Raw genomic sequence first — 22,484 nt, 5'->3', positions numbered from 1 at the left:
TAAGAATCCAACTTTGCATAATGAATTTATGCGGAAAACATCTTCCGCCCACAGCACGTTGGAGACGGAAATGACCATTATACACGAACAACACTGGTACCTTTGCGCAGCGGCGTAAATGTGCATGTTATACATCGTTAGAAGCGCACTGGAAAGACCTTTCAAATGCGCTTATAGATATTAAGAATCCAACATTGCATAATGAATTTATGCGGAAAAACATCTTCCGCCGACAGCACATTGGAGACGGAAATGACCATTATACACGAATAACACTGGTACCTTTGCGCAGCGGCGTAAATGTGCATGTTATATACATCGTTAGAAGCGCACTGGAAAGGCCTTTCCGAATGCGCTATAGATATTAAGAATCGAACATTGCATAATGAATTTATGCACAAAACATCTTCCGCCCACAGCACATTGGAGACGGAAATGACCATTATACACGAACAACACTGGTACCTTTGCGCAGCGGCGCAAAATGTGCATGTTATACATCGTTAGAAGCGCACTGGAAAGGCCTTTCAAATACGTTATTGATATTAAGAATCAACTTTGCATAATGAATTTATGTGGAAAACATCTTCCGCCGATAGCACTAATTGCAGACGGAAATTATCATTATACGCGAACAAGTCCTTTTGCCTTTGCACAGCGGCGAAAATGTGCATGTTATACATCGTTAGAAGCGCACTGGAAAGGCCTTTCAAATGCGCTTATAGATATTAAGAATCCACCTTTGCATAATGAATTTATGCGGAAAACATCTTCCGCCCATAGCACATTGGAGACGGAAATTACGATTATATACGGACATCTAAAGGTACCTTTGCGCAGCGGCGCAAATGTTGCATGTTATATACATCGTTAGAAGCGCACTGGAAAGGCCTTTCAAATGCGCTTATAGATATTAAGAATCGAACATTGCATAATGAATTTATGCACAAAACATCTTCCGCCGATAGCATATGGGACACGGAAATGACCATTATACACGAACAACACTGGTACCTTTGCGCAGCGGCGTAAATGTGCATGTTATACATTGCGGAAAACAGAAGCGCACTGGAAAGGCCTTTCAAAATGCGTTATAGATATTAAGAATCCAACTTTGCATAATGAATTTATGTGGAAAACATCTTCCGCCCATAGCACGCACGGAAATTGCGGAAAACGGCCGTAAATGACCATTATACGCGAATCAAAGACCTTTGCACAGCGGCGCAAATGTGCATGTTATACATCGTTAGAAGCGCACTGGAAAGGCCTTTCAAATGCGCTATAGATATTAAAGTCGAACATCGCATAATGAATTTATGCACAAAAACATCTTCCGCCGAGCTAGCACATGGGACACGGAAATGACCATTATACACGGAACATCTAAAGGTACCTTTACGCAGCGGCGTAGATGTGCATGTTATACCCCAAAACATCGTTAGAAGCGCACTGGAAAAGCCTTTCAAATGCGCTATAGATAAAAGAATCCACGCGCTATAGATATTAAGAATCCACCTTCTGCATAATGAATTTGTGCGGAAAACATCTTCCGCCCACAGCACGTTTGGAGACGGAAATGACCATTATACACGAACAACACTGGTACCTTTGCGCAGCGGCGTAAATGTGTGCATGTTATACATATCGTTAGGAAGCGCACTGGAAAGGCCTTTCAAACGCGTTATAGATATTAAGAATCGTAACATGCATAATGAATTTAGAACAAAAACATCTTCCGCCCATAGCAATATGGCACACGGAAATTATCATTATACGCGAACAAGACCTTTGCACAGCGGCGTAAATGCGCTTGTTATACATCCTTAGAAGCGCACTAGAAAGACCTTTCAAATGCACTATAGATGTTAAGAATCCAACATTGCATAATGAATTTATACGGAAAACATCTTCCGCCGATATCACATTGGAGACGGAAATTACCATTACATACGGGCATCTAAAGTACCTTTGCGCAGCGGCGTAAATGTGCATGTTATACATCGTTAGAAGCGCACTGGAAAGGCCCTTCAAATGCGTTATAGATATTAAGAATCCACCTTTGCATAATGAATTTATGCGGAAAACATCTTCCGCCCACAGCACGTTGGAGACGGAAATGACCATTATACACGAACAACACTGGTACCTTTGCGCAGCGGCGTAAATGTGCATGTTATACATCGTTAGAAGCGCACTGGAAAGGCCTTTCCAATGCGTTATAGATATTAAGAATCGAACATTGCATAATGAATTTATGCACAAAAAACATCTTCCGCCGATAGCACATGGGACACGGAAATGACCATTATACACGAATAACACTGGTACCTTTACGCAGCGGCGTAAATGTGCATGTTATACATCGTTAGAAGCGCACTGGAAAGGCCTTTCAAATGCGCTATAGATATTAAGAATCCACCTTTGCATAATGAATTTGTGCGGAAAACATCTTCCGCCCACAGCACGTTGGAGACGGAAATGACCATTATACACGAACAACACTGGTACCTTTGCGCAGCGGCGTAAATGTGCATGTTATATATCGTTAGAAGCGCACTGGAAAGGCCTTTCAAATACGTTATTGATATTAAGAATCCAACTTTGCATAATGAATTTATGCGGAAAACATCTTCCGCCCATAGCACAAGGCACACGGAAATTATCATTATACGCGAACAAGTCCTTTGCACAGCGGCGAAAATGTGCATGTTATACATCGTTAGAAGCGCACTGGAAAGGCCTTTCAAATGCGCTATAGATATTAAGAATCCAACTTTGCATAATGAATTTGTGCGGAAAACATCTTCCGCCCAAAGCGCATTGGAGACGGAAATTACGATTATATACGGACATCTAAAGTACCTTTGCGCAGCGGCGCAAATGTGCATGTTATACATCGTTAGAAGCGCACTGGAAAGGCCTTTCAAATGCGCTATAGATATTAAGAATCGAACATTGCATAATGAATTTATGCACAAAAAACATCTTCCGCCGATAGCACATGGGACACGGAAATGACCATTATACACGAACAACACTGGTACCTTTGCGCAGCGGCGTAAATGTGCATGTTATACATCGTTAGAAGCGCACTGGAAAGGCCTTTCAAATGCGCTATAGATATTAAGAATCCAACATTGCATAATGAATTTATGTGGAAAACATCTTCCGCCCATAGCACATGGCACACGGAAATTATCATTATACGCGAACAAGACCTTTGCACAGCGGCGCAAATGCGCTTGTTATACATCCTTAGAAGCGCACTAGAAAGACCTTTCAAATGCGCTATAGATGTTAAGAATCCAACATTGCATAATGAATTTATGCGGAAAACATCTTCCGCCCAAAGCGCATTGGAGACGGAAATGACCAATATATACGGACATCTAAAGTACCTTTGCGCAGCGGCGTAAATGTGCATGTTATACATCGTTAGAAGCGCACTGGAAAGGCCTTTCAAATGCGCTATAGATATTAAGAATCCACCTTTGCATAATGAATTTGTGCGGAAAACATCTTCCGCCCACAGCACGTTGGAGACGGAAATGACCATTATACACGAACAACACTGGTACCTTTGCGCAGCGGCGTAAATGTGCATGTTACACATCGTTAGAAGCGCACTGGAAAGGCCTTTAAAACGCGTTATAGATATTAAGAATCGTAACATGCATAATGAATTTAGAACAAAAAACATCTTCCGCCCATAGCACATGGCACACGGAAATTATCATTATACGCGAACAAGACCTTTGCACAGCGGCGTAAATGCGCTTGTTATACATCGTTAGAAGCGCACTAGAAAGACCTTTCAAATGCACTATAGATGTTAAGAATCCAACATTGCATAATGAATTTATACGGAAAACATCTTCCGCCGATATCACATTGGAGACGGAAATTACCATTACATACGGGCATCTAAAGTACCTTTGCGCAGCGGCGTAAATGTGCATGTTATCCATCGTTAGAAGCGCACTGGAAAGGCCCTTCAAATGCGTTATAGATATTAAGAATCCACCTTTGCATAATGAATTTATGCGGAAAACATCTTCCGCCCACAGCACGTTGGAGACGGAAATGACCATTATACACGAACAACACTGGTACCTTTGGGCAGCGGCGTAAATGTGCATGTTATACATCGTTAGAAGCGCACTGGAAAGGCCTTTCAAATACGTTATTGATATTAAGAATCCAACTTTGCATAATGAATTTATGCGGAAAACATCTTCCGCCGATAGCACATGGGCACACGGAAATTATCATTATACGCGAACAAGTCCTTTGCACAGCGGCGCAAATGTGCATGTTATACATCGTTAGAAGCGCACTGGAAAGGCCTTTCAAATGCGCTTATTGATATTAAGAATCCAACATTGCATAATGAATTTGTGCGGAAAACATCTTCCGCCCAAAGCGCATTGGAGACGGAAATTACGATTATATACGGACATCTAAAGTACCTTTGCGCAGCGGCGCAAATGTGCATGTTATACATCGTTAGAAGCGCACTGGAAAGGCCTTTCAAATGCGCTCATAGATATTAAAATTCAACATTGCATAATGAATATTATAGCTGTCAAGGACCAACATCAGATATAGAAATAATTACCAAACGAAACAAGCACTGATTTTCGCTGATAGCGTCGGCACACCAGATGGGAAATGTCGCAGATGTACGTGTTATTCGTTTTTAGAAACAAATTTGAAAAGGGCCCATATGCATTATAGATATTATGGATCGCACAACGGATGAAGGACGAAAAAAAGCGACATGTAGGTCGTTAGACACGAATTTGCATATAGACATTATAGCTGAAAAAGAGACCTTATATATATATATACATTGTCATATATAAATGAATGATAAACATTGCGAAATACACGTACGTCTACGTATCAAATAAGTTGCACAATGGTGATTTATAGCTCGTCGGAACCACCCCAAAGAAACTTTAAGAGCTATTCGTATTAACCAGCACTCACCACGTGGAGGTTGCTCTTTAAGAGTGCCATTTTCATTTTCCTGCACCATTCTCACAACAGCAAGTTCGAACAGCGAACCCCTTTACTACTTGTTGTATAAACCTAATGCGTCAATACTGACATTAGGTTATGGAATTACAGGTTATATCCTATTACTTAGCCTATAGTTGATTATGGTTTTGATCATCTTTCCCTGTTTCTGTTACCCTTTCCCTTCCCCTACCTTCCACTATCCCACTTAATTCTATTACCTTTTGGGCTTGATGAGTTTGCCTTTGCCTCAGTTACTTTGCCTTTCCTTTCCCCTACCTTTGGGGTTTGGGGGCTGGGGCCTAAGGCGCTGTTGGAATGGACGCCGAGGCAGGTTCCTCACCGTCGTTTGATGCACTAGCTGCTTGTTTGATGATCACCGGCTACAAATGCACACTCACCAGCAGCCCCGTAAGGGTGTTTTTCACATAATATTTATCTACTGTTTTGGCCATGTGCAAGATAGTCACTGGCCATCTTACGTTTTGCATCATCATCGGGATGCTGCCTTGCCACCAGTCTCCAAAGTTTTCGAACATCCGTGGCTGTAAATGTCTTTACGTTTATTTCCCCTCGTTGGGTTTAAAGAAACCTCTTTCGCCCTGGAAGGGGCCAACTCGAGGGACATGTTACCCACTTCGGTACCATTGTCCACCTTTCTGAAGAAAGGCGACTTTTCCGGCTGGACATCTTCAGGCATGTCACCACGTATATACCGGCGGTAATCCCTGAACATGTTGTACTCCTTGCACAAGGTTATGCTGACCAGGAAGCTCGTGGACGTCTTGTGGTCCATGAACGAAATTTGGTACCTGCCGCCAACGGATCGTGCCTTATCAAAGTCAGCCAACTTCATACAGGATGCCACCGAAGGTCTTTGGGCATGACCAAGTTGAATTATCCCACAGGACGGACAGGTACCGCATCACTCAGGCGCTGATCGTCATCGGATTGTCGATCTGCCTTGGCCCGATCCAGGATGTCCTCACCTCCTGTCTGGTTGCAGGATCTGTGTATCCCTTTTGAGCAACGGAAATGGATGGCGGTTGCCTGGTTTCATCTCTGAATTCTCGCAAACAGATTTATGGGCTTCCTCGCGTTTATATTGTTTACTTACACCTGTATATGAACAATTTGTAGCACTTGTAAACCTACGCAAATTATCGCAAACCCTAAGTGACATTTTAACATATGTTTGACGGTAGGTGAGAAAGGATTTGACTGCTGCCATGTAATTTTTTAATGGCACCTGCAGAAACCCTGTTTTGCGAAAATGCCATGTTGAAATGATGTATTTCATCTACGTGCTCAAATATATCAAAATTGATACAAGCCATATTACTATTTGGGAATACCTGTTTTTGGATAAAATAGAAAAACTTAGAAAACGCGGCGACATGTGTCCCCAGCATTGCGCCCTGCTTTTTAAGAATATTGGTTAAATATTGCTTAAACCCTGAAAGTGTGGGGTTCACTTTCAGGAACCTATCATATAAGCCAGAGTTAGTTAGATTAGCCCTGACTGAGTTGTGTTGGTAATTATACCGAGTACCATTTCTGGTCGACTCCAGTTAAAAACCAGTACTGGTACTCGGCATTGGATATTATTTGAAGGAGGCTACAGGTGCGTCCTCTCCTTGTATTGGTGTGGCCAAAGTGTTTTAGTACCCTGATGTACTCAGGATTTGGTTTTAGTTTATTGTGAATGTGCCACAAAATGCCAATAGAGCCGACATGGACAATAAGCTGAGTAGCTGTATAAGACTCGCTTTGGCGGCGATTTTGGGCATGAATGGCGTTTATAGCAGCAGTAGAACTGTTAGGATAACATTTTTTAAATGCGCAACGCCTTTGTAATATGTTTTGCACTTTGACAAACCACTGATACATTTGTGGAAGGCATACTGGCAAAAGATTCACTTGTAACTATGCTTTCTAGGAGCTACAGAAAAAAGGCCTTTGATGTCACAGTTTTGTACTTGGACATTTTAAGAACCCTATTTATGCCATGTATCAGCTTGATATATTGAGCAGCGTAGATGACTTATTAAAACAAGCAAAAGGTAATAAAAGTAAAGTTCACTCTGCCAATAGGGATCGTCAACGCCGACTGGTATTCGTCCACTAAGACACTCGGTCTGTGATGATGATATTGTGAGCATTCACTTATATTACCACGTCCCCGCCAGATAGCCAATGGAATGTTTTAGATGAAGGTCACTGTCATGTGACCAAGTCGGATGTTTTAAGGGAGAGGAGGAAATTGTGAATTGCCCATCTCCATTCTATGCATGACGTCCATTTGGAGGGGCAAGGGCACGCTAAAAGGTGTGAATTGCCCATCCTAATGAAAACCAAGCATTCTATGCACATGGCCGAAATCAGTCGGGCGACAAGATTATAAAATCACAAAGCTGCTTATCAAAAAGAAGGATATCTTCACGGTGACGAAATTAAATTTGCTGATTAGTGGTACATCTCCGGAAATTACCTGCCACGCCTCAGACTAAAACAGTAAATACAGCAGAGTGATATACAGCTAATGAAGTGATAATTAGATTTACAGGAAGCTAGAGAGATGCATGTATATACAACGAATCCATGAGGACAGGTCAAACAGACGTTATAAAAACAATGATGATACGTAGATGTGATATATAGAGTGTGATATAAAGCTAATTAAGTGACAATAGAGGCGGCTTTGTGATAAAGTATAGCTGTCATAACGCCGACGGGCCGACGGAGCATGCACGCCAGATCATAGATTTGATCCGGTATCAGCAAAATATAACTGCGCGCAGAGCCCGACTATCAGGTGTGACTCGAATGCACATTATACCTTGGCAGAACCGCATTTTCAAGGGCTTTCCGATACACTAACATTATAAATAATAACTTACTACAGGTATTGCTGTTATGGTTAGATTCCAAACGCTTGTACTTTTTAGTTCTGTCAAGCATGTTCATTCCTGTATTGCTCAACTATCTAATGTTGCACAACAACATATTACATATTCCCAGAATCCCCCATGAATAATCTTGCAAATGCACTATATATGTAAATATTAACACCGCCGGTATAGCCGGTGTACAGATTCATCTAAATTCCGCCAATCTATATCACGTCCCATATATTTTGCAGTTCGCACATTAACACTTATATAGCTCCACCACTGAATGTGCAACATGTGCGTATTATACATTGTCTAAAACACGCCTTAATAGGCTTTCAAACGCGCTATAGAAATGTATATTCTGAGGTGATCTGTAAGAATAGTAGCCGTTATATCACGACTGCGCGTGTGTTGGCGAAAATTGCTATATCACAGAAGAATTGAACTTCAGTAAAATTACACAAAACATCACGTCGGAGTTTCAATCTGGACTGGTTACCAGGGGCAGCACAATATTCACGTTTGTATATTTGGAGAGTTTCCCAAGGTTTCCAAGAACGTATAGCATGCATAGATATGACAAAGTAAAAGGCTTGAAAAATGCCATGGCGCAGGCGACTTCCACCGGAGGCTGGGTGGAACAAATTTCTTCCACCGGGGCCTACGTGGAAGAAAAACGCACAGCTTAAAATCACAGAAACCTTAATTGCTCGGCTATAAAGTTGCGTAAAAACAAACGGAAACATTCTCCGTGTAGCCACAGGACACAGCTTTCCAACGACGCGCGGCATGCGCGTGTAAGGCGATTTATGCAGCCCCCAAGGGAGCCGTGCTGAAATAGGTGATACAATCTGGGAGGCTTTGGTGTGAGCTATTTTCATAATGTTTCGTTGATATCTCACAGGCGCGAGCTTTATGTATGTTATGACAGTAAATAAACTGTTTATATAATTTCATTTGTCTATTTCACCACACGTTCTTCTTACCGAGACACTTTCTCAGTTCGATATTTAAAAGCAATGTCATTATTTAGCGTTGACAGAATTTCTAACTGTGATATAGATATGTCGTTGTCACAGACAAAACTCAATGTCTTGTTTTATTGACACCTGTGTGTCTGCCTGCCTGTCTGCTAATGACAATATTCAATACACAGCTGCTATCACTGATCACATGCAATTTGAACTTAACACCAATCAGACTATACACCATAAACAAAATGCATTGATTTATGGCCCGAGTTCGGTCTCTGTCACATTATGTAATTACACAGACAGGCAGGTGTGATACTTGAACACATGACATGTTATGATGTCTGTTGATTGCAAAATGTTATACACAAAAAATGAGCATGTATTTACAAAACCCAACATCTCTATATATACACACACAATTAGCCGTGAGGGCATCTGCAAATGAACCAGCCGTTACACTTGAGTGCACACCCACCCGCTCTGACTGGGTTCGGTCTCCCGGCTGCTTCGTTTCTTGGGAAGTCAACCAAAGTACACAATTTTGCACTTTTGATTTGCGATTGTACGCTTATAATTTGGTTTATATGTTTTTTCATAACCAGCAATGTATATTATATGTCATGAATAAGTGATAATTGTGTTTTAATTATGTTTGATTTTTTGGTTGCATGTGACCTTTAAGTTTCAAAGTTCATGTGGGAGGTATGCTCCGGGACTCGAACTCGAAATGGGCCAGAATAACAGCCTTTTATCCCTACATCCTCTGTATCGCAGGAAAGAATCTTCAATAGAACTTTTGTAAGTTTCAGGACAACAAATACCAATTGCGCTTTTAATGGCTTACAGTATATTATCTTGTAATAATGTACACTGATGAAGAGTTGCATTCGTTAAGAACACCGCGTTCGATATTTTTCGATATCTCTCTATGCAAACATTATTACGTCCAATTAATGTCTTTGTAGGAGCGGTAATTGTAGCAAATTATCAGTACTGACATTTCAGGACAGGAGAACTTCGACCTCTCCGGTTTCCCGTAATATGGATCGTTTATGCAGGGAAATGCATTCCAGAGATCTTTATCATTGTTGCTGAATAATTGTTGCTGACTCAAAGCTCGCATGTTATTTTCTGTTTTTGTTTTGTTTTTAATAATGAATACTTTCTAATTTTGTATTACAATATCAGCGTCTGGTGCGTAAGAAGTGGACAACTATCTTTCATGCTGCCCGTTCCAAATGAAGTACAAATTTGAAATGAAATTAGTCGAAACACATTTTGGGTAATCTGCTAATCTCGAGGAAGAATCTCGAAATGTCTACCGTATAAGAACCTTGGGGTTTCTCTAAGGAACTAATGTATTCCATAAAGTCAATTGTCTTGGATAGTGTGCATAAAAAGGCGAACTTGGTGAAACTGAAGACACATATTGCAGATTATTATGAATGCATGCCTGTAAGATAAATTGGATGTCATCCGATACCTCTTGGTATAAAGTGAGGAACGAGGTACATAGACTCAAACACAGGGTACATAGACTCACACACAAGGTACATAGGCTCACACATGAGGTATACAACACAAGATACCCCTCGATATCGTTTATCGGTTTATTTGTGTGCCATACAAACCCAGAAATAAATATAACCAGTTCAAAACATGCATGTCTAGAACATGTCCAGAACATATGTTCTGTATGGATACTTAGGGGATGCAAATGATAAATCAGCGTTATCTAATCAGAGATATGTCTTGATGATTACCATTATCCACTCCTTACTTAGTACAGCAAGTGTACAGTGCATTGTTGATTGAAACCTTTGAACCTCATTACAGAGCTTGTCTCCGTTTATTTAAGAATACTTCCAGTTTAAATTAGATAGGTGATAACTATGTATATGACACTATATATATATATATATATATATATATATATATAGGTCCACAGTTACAGAACCCTGATGTTCTTTTTGTAAATTGTTCACCCATAATTGTATCGAAACACGTGATAATTCTCTCATGTTTGTGCAAAGAACATAAGGCTTGAATTGACCACGATGAAATCCAGTTCGATGTAGGCTAGTTTGCACATTTCCCTCCGAAAAGTGCGGCAAACTACAAACTTCAGATTATGAATCGTGGTTCAGCCATCTTTACCATATATGTTTGAATTCAGGAGTCCATTTGTGAGCTTGTGTGATTACTTAGAAACATACCTATGATTAAGGCCTGCCCCGACCACTACAACGTTCATACAGCTGCACTAGTTGGGTTGAGTTGAGTTGGGCTTTACGTCACATCGGCATTATTCCAGCCATATAGTGACGAGAACAAGTCTGCATTAATATACATTGTAAGTACAAAGTGGTTTCATTTCAAAGACATACATTCATTACGTTGTCATTTTAGGACAGAGAATGTCACAGCACTAAACTGAAAAGCAGGTACATTCGTTATTGACATTACACAGTTACATTTTATGATATAGATCGACTTCCCTCAGGTAGTTTAGTATCAGATGAGCGCTCACGCTGGAGAACAGATCTTTCAGATTGGTTGCGTGATAATGCGAGTCCCTTGCAGATGTAAAATCCACACAGTCAAGCAGAATATGCTTGACGGTGAAAACCTCATCGCAGGAGAGACATATGGGGGGTCCATCCCCATCCGTTTCTAGCAGATAGTCATGTGTAAACCGACTGTGGCCAATACGACATCGTCGTAAAATTACTTCATCATGTCTTGACTGGCAACCCAAGTAGGTATAACCGATTGTTGGCTTCAATTCATGGAGTTTGTTTCTTCCTTCTTGAGTGTCCCACCTTTTTTGCATCAAGTCCCGAGTATAGCTTTTGATAGTGGGTTTGAAATCACTGTACGGGATTAGCAGTGGAGATAGGGGGCTTTTCAAGAGCTGCTTTTGCTGCAGCATCGGCCTTAGTGTTACCTGCTATGCCGACGTGACCCGGCAACCAGCAGAGGATGATGTCATATTGGCTAGTAGAAAGGTCGTTGTACAGTTCTAATATGTCCAGGATGATTGGGTGACTTGAAGTCACGTTTAGAAGTGCTCGAAGGCAGGATAATGAATCTGTAAATACGATGAAGTTTTTGGACTGATTTTGCTGTTGAATGTAGGTCAGAGCTGAGAAGATAGCTTTGGCTTCAGCGGTGAAAATGGAACTGTTGTCGGGGATCCTAGACGAGACAGTCTTGGTTCCAATGACTGTAGCGCTGGCAACTTGGCCATCGTCCTTGGATCCGTCTGTGAAGATGGATCTGTGAGTGTTATACTTCGAACGTAACTGGTTGTATTCCTGTTGGAACACCAAGGGATTTGTTTCAGACTTTTTTGAGTTTGGTGAGGGTAAGACCGACCTGTGGTTTCACCATTTGCCATGGTGGCGAGGACAGAAGTCGGTATGGTGCAATGATGTTGAGATCAATTTTAGCTGCAGATATGTGTGGTTTGATCCTGATTCCAAGTGGTGGAACCAGGCTTGGCAGTTTAGGAAATAAGTTTTCATAGAGCGGGTTGAAAACACAATTGTATGCTGGATTGGACTCATTTGAACGTAATTTAGTGATATACTGCAGTGAGAGTTTAATGCGGCGTTGTTCAAGGGAAGGTTCATTGGCCTCCGCATATAGACTGTCTACCGGAGAGGTCCTAAAAGCTCCCAGGCAGAACCTCAGTCCTTGGTGGTGGATAGAGTCTAATTTTTCTAAATTGCTTTTGCAGGCTCCACCGTAGACAATGGAGCCATAATCTAGTTTACTGCGGACTAATGATCTGTACAAGTGAAGGAGGGTGGTCTGATCCCCCTCCCCATTCTGTATTTGAAACTACTTTTAGCAAGTCTAAAGCCTTCAAGCATTTTGTTTTCAAATATTTTATGTGTGGTAAGAATGTCAGGTGGCGGTCGAATATGAGTCCAAGGAATTTGGCCTCTTCTACTACTTTGATGGGAGTACCATCTAAAGTTAGGTCTGGATCCTTGTGTGGTTTGTATTTACGACAAAAGTGAATACAATTCGTTTTGGATTTTGAAAACTTAAAACCATTTTCATTGGCCCATTTTTGGATTTTGTTAAGGCTGAGTTGTAGCTGCCTTTCTATTGCGTGCATGTTCTTACCACGACATGAAATATTGAAGTCATCGACGAAAAGGGACCCATCAACGCAACTGTTCAGAACGTTAGTGAGGCTGTTAATTTTGATGCTAAAAAGTGTGACAGACAGGATGCTGCCTTGGGGGAGGCCCTGATCTTGGTGGAAGTAGTCAGACAGTGTGGAACCCACCCGAACTTGGAATTGTCTGTTATTTAGAAACCGAGATATGAATTGAGGTATCTCTACCCCTCAATCCAAACTCGTGTAAATCTTTTAGGATACCATGTTTCCATGTTGTATCATATGCTTTTTCTAAGTCGAAAAAGATAGATACTGCTTGTTGTTTGTTGACAATGGAGTTTTTGATGAATGATTCCAGACGCACCAGATGGTCAATGGTACTTCGGTTTTTCCGGAAACCACATTGGAGGTCACTGAGGAGGTTATTGGTCTCCAAGTACCAGATTAATCGATTTTTGACCATGCGTTCCATGGTTTTGCAAACGCAGCTAGTTAGTGATATAGGACGGTAGTTTGAGGGATCAGTATGATCGCGACCGGGTTTTGGTATAGGGATGATGATGGCATGGTGCCACGAAGGGGGGAAGTGTCCGGATGTCCAGATGTCATCAAATATATTTAGGAGTGTTTCCAGGCCTATGTCAGGGAGGTGTTTCAGAAGCTGATAATGGATTTCATCAGCTCCTGCCGCAGTGTCGTGAGCCTGTCCTAGGGCAGTACGTAATTCATGGAGGGAAAACGTTTCGTTGTAATCCTCCCCATTATCAGAGTTAAAATTGACTGGTTTCTTTTCTTGTTGGGTTTGATATTTCTGGAACTGAGGGTTTTAATTTGATGAGGAGGAGTGGTTTGCCAAAGTTTCGCCAAGTTTGTTTGCAATTTCAGATTTATTTGTTAGAAGGGAGTCACCATCTTTCAGGTGGTGAACTCCTGATTTTGACCCTTTGCCCTTGATCTTTTGAATCATGTTCCACACCTTGGACATGGGTGTGCGGGAGTTGATTTTGGACACATATTTCCTCCATGACCGGCGTTTAGTTTGTTTGAAGGTACGTTTTGCCCTGGCATTTGTCATTTTAACAGCATTCAGGTTATGCACTGTAGGATGTTGTCGGAAATATTTTTCCGCCTTCTTCCTATTTGTCCTAGCTTGTTTGCAGTTTGTATCAAACCATGGTTTGCATATGTGCGGGTTTGCAGAGGACTTAGGAATAGTTTTGTCTCCGATGGCATTTAGGACGTCTGAAAATAGTTCCATGGGGTCAGGAACATTCCTGAAGTTGTCCGGCTTAAGTTTTTCTGAACATAGGGTTTGGAATAAAGGCCAGTTGGCCTTAGTAAAATTCCATCTTGTTGATGGTGATTCATCCGTGGGGTTGATAGGAGTAAGAATTGTTGGGAAGTGGTCGCTTCCACAAAGGTCGTCATGGACCGACCATTCAAACTCATTTAAAAGATTAGAATCTGTGAGGGATAGATCGAGAGCAGAGTATGATCCAGTGGCAGGATGGAGGTAGGTGTTTGATCCATCGTTGAAGATGCATACATCATTATTGGAGAGAAATTCTTCAAGGATCTTTCCCTTACTATTTGTATCATTACTACCCCATAGGGGGGTTATGGCCGTTGAAGTTGCCCATGATTATGCAGGGCTTTGGGAGTTGATCGTATAAGTTCTGAAGATCTGATAGGCGGACAGTTGAGGTGGGAGGGAGATAGAGGGAACATAGTGTAAACCCGATGTTCAGAGTTATGCGGACAGCAACAGTTTGTAGGTTGGTGTTAAGTGGAACAGGGCTATGGAGGATGGCCTGCCTCACCAGGATAGAAGTGCCTCCTGTAGCTTTTACACCGGGAGGAGAAAAGGAGTGGTAGGAACTGTACCGACGGATGTCAAATTTATCGGTCCTTTTTAGGTAGGTTTCTTGGAGACAAAACGCAGATGGTTTGAAGTCTTGAATCAATAACTGTAATTCATTATAATTATTCTTAAGTCCTCTGCAATTCCATTGGATCTTGTTTTGTGGATTCATGGTGCTTCCACTGGTGACATGTCACGTGAACGTGAGAATGCGTTTGATGAACTCCTATTGGTGTTTGGTGGAGATGGAGTTACCTCCATATCCAGAGGGCCAAAGGAGTTATGGACCTCGATGGGGACCTCTGAGGGAGAGGTGGCCTTTGGTTTTGTGTTTGGCGGTTGTTCGAGTTGCTTTAGTCTCTCTAGCCTCTTTTTTTCCCTTTTTCTGCGCGCAGTTTCTGTCTCTGGTTTTGGCATTTGCTCTGGTGTTTGTGATTCAGAGGTTTTGACTTTTGGCGTTGGAGATGGAGTTGCTGAGATGGGCTCAGTTGTGTTGAGTTCAGTTGGCTGAGAAGACATGATCCATGTCAGGTCGGTCTGACATGAGATGGTTGCAGTAGTGATAGTAGGACGGGAGACAGCTGAAGAGTAGGTGATGGTTGAAGGGGCTGCAGTTAAACTTGCAACCCTCTTCTTTGCTTCGTGAAAGGAGATATTTTCTTTGTGCTTGATCTTTAGTATCTCGGATTCGCGTTTCCATACTGGACAGAACTTGGAAGAGGCCATATGGTTACCACCGCAGTTTGTGCACTTCACTTCCTTAGTACAGTCGTTGCCCTCATGCTTGTCACCACAGCGGTAACAAACAGCAGAGGAACGACAGGACTTGGATCCATGTCCAAACTTTTGGCAGTTGTAGCACCGGAGTGGATTGGGAACATACACCTCCACACCAATGCTACAATAACCAGCTTTAATCGAGTCAGGGATGTTTGCTCGCGCGAATGTGAAGAGATAGGTGTTCGTTGGTTGAACAACACCATCCTTTTTGAGGGTGAATCGTTTTACGGCTGTGACGGATTGTTGAGAGAGTTCCTTGACAATTTGTTCTTCAGTCATGTCAGACAGGCATCGAGCTCTGTCCCGTACAATGCCTCTACACGAGTTAAGGGTTTTGTGTGCTGAGACAGCGACCTTGATATTGACAAATTCTTTTATTTTGAGGAGATTCAAGGATTGGTGTTTCCGGGTACATTCTATCAGGAGAGAGCCAGATCGGAGCTTTGTGACATTGGCAACCTCTCCGCAGATACCAGCGATACCTTTGGAGATTGCAAAAGGGTTCAATTGCAAAGGTTGCTTGTCACAAGCCTCAATGATCAGGAAACGTGGCCAGTAGTCAGGTCGGAGGGGCGTACTCTCGTCAGACGAGGTGTTGTCATCATCCATGTGTCTTCGTTTTGAACCGGGGTATTGAGAAGCCATGTCGTTAGTAATGTGGTTCAGCATCCCCTCTCCCCACCCACCGTGGAGTGTCAACAAGGACGATCTTATACTGCAGCGGGTCTCCAAGCTGCAAAGACCAGGGATAAGGGGGTCTTATACTCCAGCGAATTTGACATGAAATGCTGTAGCTGCCTACCAGATTAAAGGTCAGGATGGTTCTGTCCATGACAATCAATTGGAGACGTACAGAAATCGGAGGTCAGCATCACCAGATTGGTCCATGAGCCACCGCCTTCTGTGCATGGGTCTGCGAGGCTAGTTTGTTTTGGTGGGATATTTGTTAACATTTTGAACATGGTCAAAAGTGTTTACAGTTGCACTAACGACTATTTAATTGTGACACCACCACCACGTGTATATCATTCACATTTACAACTACGCATTCAAGTTCGGACTCCTGAAATATAAAATACAGTAATTTGGCAGTATAACTAATGTTTTGACTGACAATGTTCCAGAAATGATATCCACGCTTCAAAAATGACAAAATAGTAATGAATTGTTGTTACAATAATGTCAACGTTTTGACATCTTGCTGGCGAGAAGGTCAACTATGTGAAATAACCAAGGACATACCATCAAACAAGTTAGCGATTAGTTAAAATAAGCCACTTCTGGATTAAGCAAATCCAGTGCTTGGTGACAGTTCTGTCATTACAGCATTGGCACTTTCTCCAAGTTTTGGTCACCAGAGGCGAGGTCAGTCATTGGTATAACTGCATTAGTTCCTGATGCAGCAGGTACGACAGCAGTTCTTCTCAGTTCTCCTGTGTAGAGATCTCGCTGAGCATTATATTCCTCTTCTTGTTCCCGAAACAGTTAGTACAAATGTTTGGTCAGCTTCGCTGAAACCAGCTCGCTGGAATTCCAGGAGATCATGGACAAGACAAGTACTCCATCAATTCCCAGGAAATTGCTGATGAATCGAGTTATAGAGTGTTCATCAGGGCGAGATCCTTTGGCAGCGGTGACATGGGCAGCAATCCTACCATCTCTTAGGAATGGAAGGAAGAGAAATCCTGCCCACAGGACAAGGTTAAGGATGGTGATGATAGCCAGGAGGAAGATCCAGTACCACAAGAATGTGAACATCTTCTCATAGATTTCGGTGATTGGTAGAGTGCACTGAATTCTATACCTGTGAGAATTCTGCACCTGCTTTATATCAAAATCGCAATAGCCATCTATTACAAGCAACGGATTTATGATGGAGTCCATATCAAAGCCAACATAGGATCCAACCCCTATTTCCAGGTATTGTCTGAAGCGTATTGTTAAGAACACAAACTGGGCTATCAGATTGACACAGGAGAGAAGTTTCACAAACAGTTACAGACGAGCCAGAAGGATTCGATTTCTTCTCAACAGACTCCCACATACTCGGGCTGCATCACTGAACATGGCCTGACTATTATCAGCATTGTTCAGTTGTACACCTTTCATTGACTCCACAGTTTCTTCCATATTGAAAGTAAGCAAGTGCTTGCTGCTGTTCTAGATGATGTTGGGTAGTTTGAAAGCCAGGGCTTGGAAGAAGAGTATGAGTGGTATCCAGAGGTGGTAGGAGGGTACAAGTTCCGGTTTTTCGTCGTCATAATCATCAGCTATTGACTTCATATAATACAAGCCCTTCAGAAAACACGATTCCTGTGTGTACGAGTACTGAGACTGTTCGAATTGAGCAGAGCACCAAAACCTGATGGGTATAGTGATGTAACGCATGGCAAATGATCCCACAGAACACACGGCCAATAGAAGGACTGTCCAGAAACTGTTGATGGAGTCGACATAATCTTGATCGAAAACAAACCAAAACCAAAACAATATTGCTCAGTCGAGTAAGAACGTTCACGACATTTGCTTGATACATTTAAAATGTGTGCTTAGAGAAAGTATTCTATGTATCATGTTTACGTGAGTTACATTTTACATAGCATCGGCAATATTGTATCCATATCGTGATGAGTAAATGAGTGAGTTAACATTTAAAGTCTCATCAGTAATGTTTCATCCACATCATGACAATGAAACAAATTAGATAAAATCAATCTTTAACGGTACGAAAACCTGTCAACATAGGACAGTAAAATTTCTAGAATATCACAGCTTTAGATTAAAACTAGCAGTTTAGAAATAATTTATTTTAAACGACACAATATAGAAACGGGGTATACATCGCCAGCAACTGGAAGTATATCATCTTCTTGAGCCTATATAGAGCCCATTGGGATTCACAGCACATTTGCTACCTGTATGGGCCCTAGCTGGATTTACACCATCCCCTCAGATGTTAGCGATTATGGACAGAGCTAGCCATGAATAAAAATTACATATATTCTACGATTAAAAACCTGGAATCCTTAAATTTACTTTGAAGGTTGTGGTCTTACATACCCTCTCAGGATGACAATAATTTTACGGTACTTCAACCACCTTCGAGGATACAAAACCACTAACAATATAAGTTGCAAATTTAATTCACCAATTGATAATAACATATATCTATGTACAAAACAAATCAATCAAAATTTGTCAATCAATTCTATTTGCTTTTAAAAATTAACAATTAAATTAACACTAACGTTATTTAAAATATCCTTTGTGGATGAAGCTTTGAATAATTATCCCTTGTAATGGAAATATCAATACAGTCAAACAGGACATGCTTGACCATGATTCGTTCATCACAGGGAATACAAAATGGAGGATTTTGACCTGTAAAACAAAATTAATGTTCATGTGTATATCTTGAATGGCCAATATGACATCGTCGTACAATTACTACCTCAAATCTGGACTGAGAACCCAAGTACACTAGACGCCAAAAGAAACGTTACCCTTCTACCTTTATGAATTACTGAACAACTATTAAAGATATTTTAGAAGGTTATAGTTTACAAGAAAGCTTAACAACACAGCTTTATGCAAATCACGAAATTCTCAAATGCATTCATATTTTGGTGAAATTCATCTTTTTCAGAAGGGTTATATTGTCCTATATTAGTCCATGCCGAAAAAACAATAATAGTGATTTTGATGTCCAAAGAAAGGTTGAAATAAAATTCTGCTTTGGGACAATGATAAACCATTTGAAGTCACCATTTTCAACTATTAAAGCAAGAAACAACTGTTGTTGAGTGTGTAGAATTGTAAACTAATCATTGCTATGATTTCAGTCATTTAAAACATTTTCTGCTGATTTGCATGAGTGAAAACAAGTAAAACGTGTCTTTGATATGGTGAAAAAATGTTAAGGAACATCTAAAATTGTCTTTGTTAACATTTTTGCTTGCAAAATAACATTTTTCCATTTTCTGTTTACACATAGCAATATCAATCACCAAATCGCAATATTCAAGCAGTATTTACATCCATTTCACATGTTGAATGATTCTATAGGGTATAAGAGCCTACAAAATGATCTGATACACAAGTACACATGTACGAGAAATATGCCAAGATTAACAGATGAAGGGAGAGAAAGAGCCATTGGGATGGTGCAGATGAGGTCGACATACAATGCTGTTGCCAACGCCCTCGGATGCCACCGTAATACCGTTATATCACCGTAGACAGACCAAGAAGTGGACGTCCACGCATCACAACGCCAGCTTCATTAAGGAAGGAGGGTAACGTTTCTTTTGGTATTTAGTGTAGGTGTAATAGCTGGCTTAATTTCATGTAGTTCATTGACACCTACTTGGGTGTCTCACTTCTTCAGCATTAGATCCCGTATGCAACATCTAACGACAGGTTTATAATCACTGTATGGTATAAGAAGTGCAACATCAGCCATCGCGTTACCAACGATTCCAAAATGACTGGGTAATCACCAAAGACTATGCTGTATTGGCCAGTAGCAAGAACATTGAATAATTCAAGAATTTTCAATTAAAAGTGGATTTTAAGAAGTCATGTATATAAAGCCTGAAGACAGGAGAGAGAATCTGAAAATATTATGAACTGTTTATATTGAGAATGTTTCTGGGTATATTTAGGAGGTGATAATATGGCAGTATTGCCTCTGCTGTTAAAAATGGAGCTGCCATCAGGTAATCTAGAAGATATTGTTCTGGATCCAATGACAGTGGCATAAGCAACTCCGCCTCCATCCTTGGGCCCATCTGTAAATCAGGATTTATACATGTATTATATTTACTTCGTAATTGGTCATATTCTTGTCTGTATTGTAGTTGATTTGTTACCGGTTTTTATAAGTAGCATATGCAAGATCGACTTGTGGTTTTACTAATTGCCAAGGAGGAGGAAGGAGATATATTATTTAGCTCAATTTTAGCAGCAGAAATGAATGGTTTTATTCTTATTCCAAGGGGTGGGATAAGAGAATATCTTTTTATATAGATTATCTTAAAGAGGATATAAGTAGGGCTGGACACATTACAATAATTTTTTGTTGCATACTGCTAAGATAATTTGAGACGGCGATGTATTAAAGATGGCTCATCGGCCTCGACGTAAAGACTGTCAATGGGAGAAGTTTGGGAGGATCCAAGACAAAGTCCCAGACCTTGATGGTGGATAGAATCTAGGATAGATAGGTTGCATTTACAAGCTCCGTCATAGACGATGGAACTATAATCCAGTTTGGAGCGCGTAAGTATTCGGTACATTAGTAGAAGGGTTTACTGATTATCTCCAAACTTTGTATTCGAGACAACTCTCAACATATCAAGGACCTTCGGGCATTTATTTTGAAGAATATGATTCTTCTAAAATGTTTTCAAACGCAGTTCCTATACGTTAAACACAAGACAGAGGAGAAATTGCTACTACTACACACTGCGGTTTACGTGGTGGGGAGCTTGGTAGCGATACAAGGATAGATCACCATCATCTGAACGGGAAATACAGAATAGTGTATAATTTGAACTTTCAGTTAGGCAAAAAGGTCCATGTTGTGTTACATAACAGCGAGCGTTGTGGCACTCATTTGATACTCAAGGCAGCCGAATCATTCGATTGGCGAAATATCGATTGCATACAGTTTTTATCCTTTAGCGTGGATATAAATCTCGTTGCCTAGAAATTCAGCTAGGGTCCATGCAGGTAGCAAAAGTACTGCAAGTCTGCATGGTCCCTAGTATGGTGATCTACCTTTAGTTGTTGGCAATCTACAGTACAACCAGAAATTATTGAGAATTTAAAGATTGTAATTTTTTTCTTTTCACTAATTACTCACGTATTAAATGTGAATATTAGCAGAACATAACTCCAGATTCAAAGACAGGTGAACAGTCGTGGTCCATGCTGTCCCAATATCGGACCACCTCTTCTTTCATTTCAGCAATATTTGTTAGATTTTTCTTATTGACACTTTCCTTCATAAGTCCCCAAACATTTTCTATTGGATTTAGGTCAGGGCTATAGCTTGGCCAATCTAATAATGTCATATTTTGGGTCCGAAACCAGGCCTGTGAATGCTTTGAACGATGTTTTGAGTCGTTGTCCTGCTGGAAAATCAAGAAATGTCTATAGAACACGTGAGGAGATGGAAGTAATGTCCCTCGAGAATATCTGTGTACCGCTCACTGTTTATATTCCCTTCAATACACAGAGGGGCGTTGCCCCTAACACAGATATGCCACCCCACACGTTAAATTTTGACTGTACTTTGGGCGCTGATACAAAGGTTTTTCAGTTTGTTTGGTCCACAATTTCAGTGTATTAGGAAACAGCCACACAGAACTTTCGTCTGAGAAAATCACATTGCCCCAGTTAATATTTCTATGCTGTAAGAACCAATTCAACCTTCCTCCTTTGTTCAGGTTTCATGATCGGTGATGGAATTCCTCGACTTTTCTGCCAACCCATTGCATGCAGCTCAGTTCTAATTGTCTCCTTACAGACAACCACAGTTCCTCTATCAATCATATCCAGCCTTATGTTTTCTAAACTCCTTCGTTTGTTTTTAGAAACAAGAATACCAAGCCGCGTCCTGTAACCGACAGTCAATTTTCTGGGCCAACCTGCGCCTTCCTGGTGCTCAGTGCCACATCCATTTGCAATATTTTTCAAAACACGAAAAACAGTTGACAAAGGGATGCCTGTTCTATGTGAAATCACTTTAGCTGATCTGATGTCCTTGTTATTATCCTCCAAAATCAACTTCCTCTTCTCTAAATCATCCA

General features: G+C 41.0%; 1 protein-coding gene across 1 annotated transcript; it reads right to left on the bottom strand.

Annotated features, from left to right (window-relative positions):
• Nucleotides 1-17,154: 17,154 nt before the first annotated feature.
• LOC124278089 (innexin unc-9-like) lies at nucleotides 17,155-17,799 on the bottom strand. The gene is made up of 2 exons (XM_046713837.1): nucleotides 17,716-17,799; nucleotides 17,155-17,490 (listed from the first exon to the last, which is right to left on the bottom strand). Exons 1-2 carry the CDS (start codon nucleotides 17,797-17,799, stop codon nucleotides 17,155-17,157), a joined length of 420 nt encoding a protein of 139 aa, XP_046569793.1.
• Between the last annotated feature and the right edge of the window lie 4,685 nt (nucleotides 17,800-22,484).

The sequence above is a fragment of the Haliotis rubra genome, unplaced genomic scaffold (genome assembly GCF_003918875.1).
Source record: "Haliotis rubra isolate DU_JTF1 unplaced genomic scaffold, ASM391887v1 Scf2300, whole genome shotgun sequence".
NCBI lineage: Eukaryota > Metazoa > Mollusca > Gastropoda > Lepetellida > Haliotidae > Haliotis > Haliotis rubra.
The sequence above is the reverse complement of the archived record's forward strand: the minus strand, read 5'-3'. Positions and strand labels throughout refer to the sequence as shown.

Coding starts and splice junctions, on each gene's coding strand:
- LOC124278089 (XM_046713837.1), bottom strand. CDS start 17,799: ATGGAAGAAACTGTGGAGTCAATGAAAGGTGTACAACTGAACAATGCT. Junction 17,491..17,715: donor TGTTCAGTGATGCAGCCCGA/GTATGTGGGAGT, acceptor GATATAAAGCAG/GTGCAGAATTCTCACAGGTA.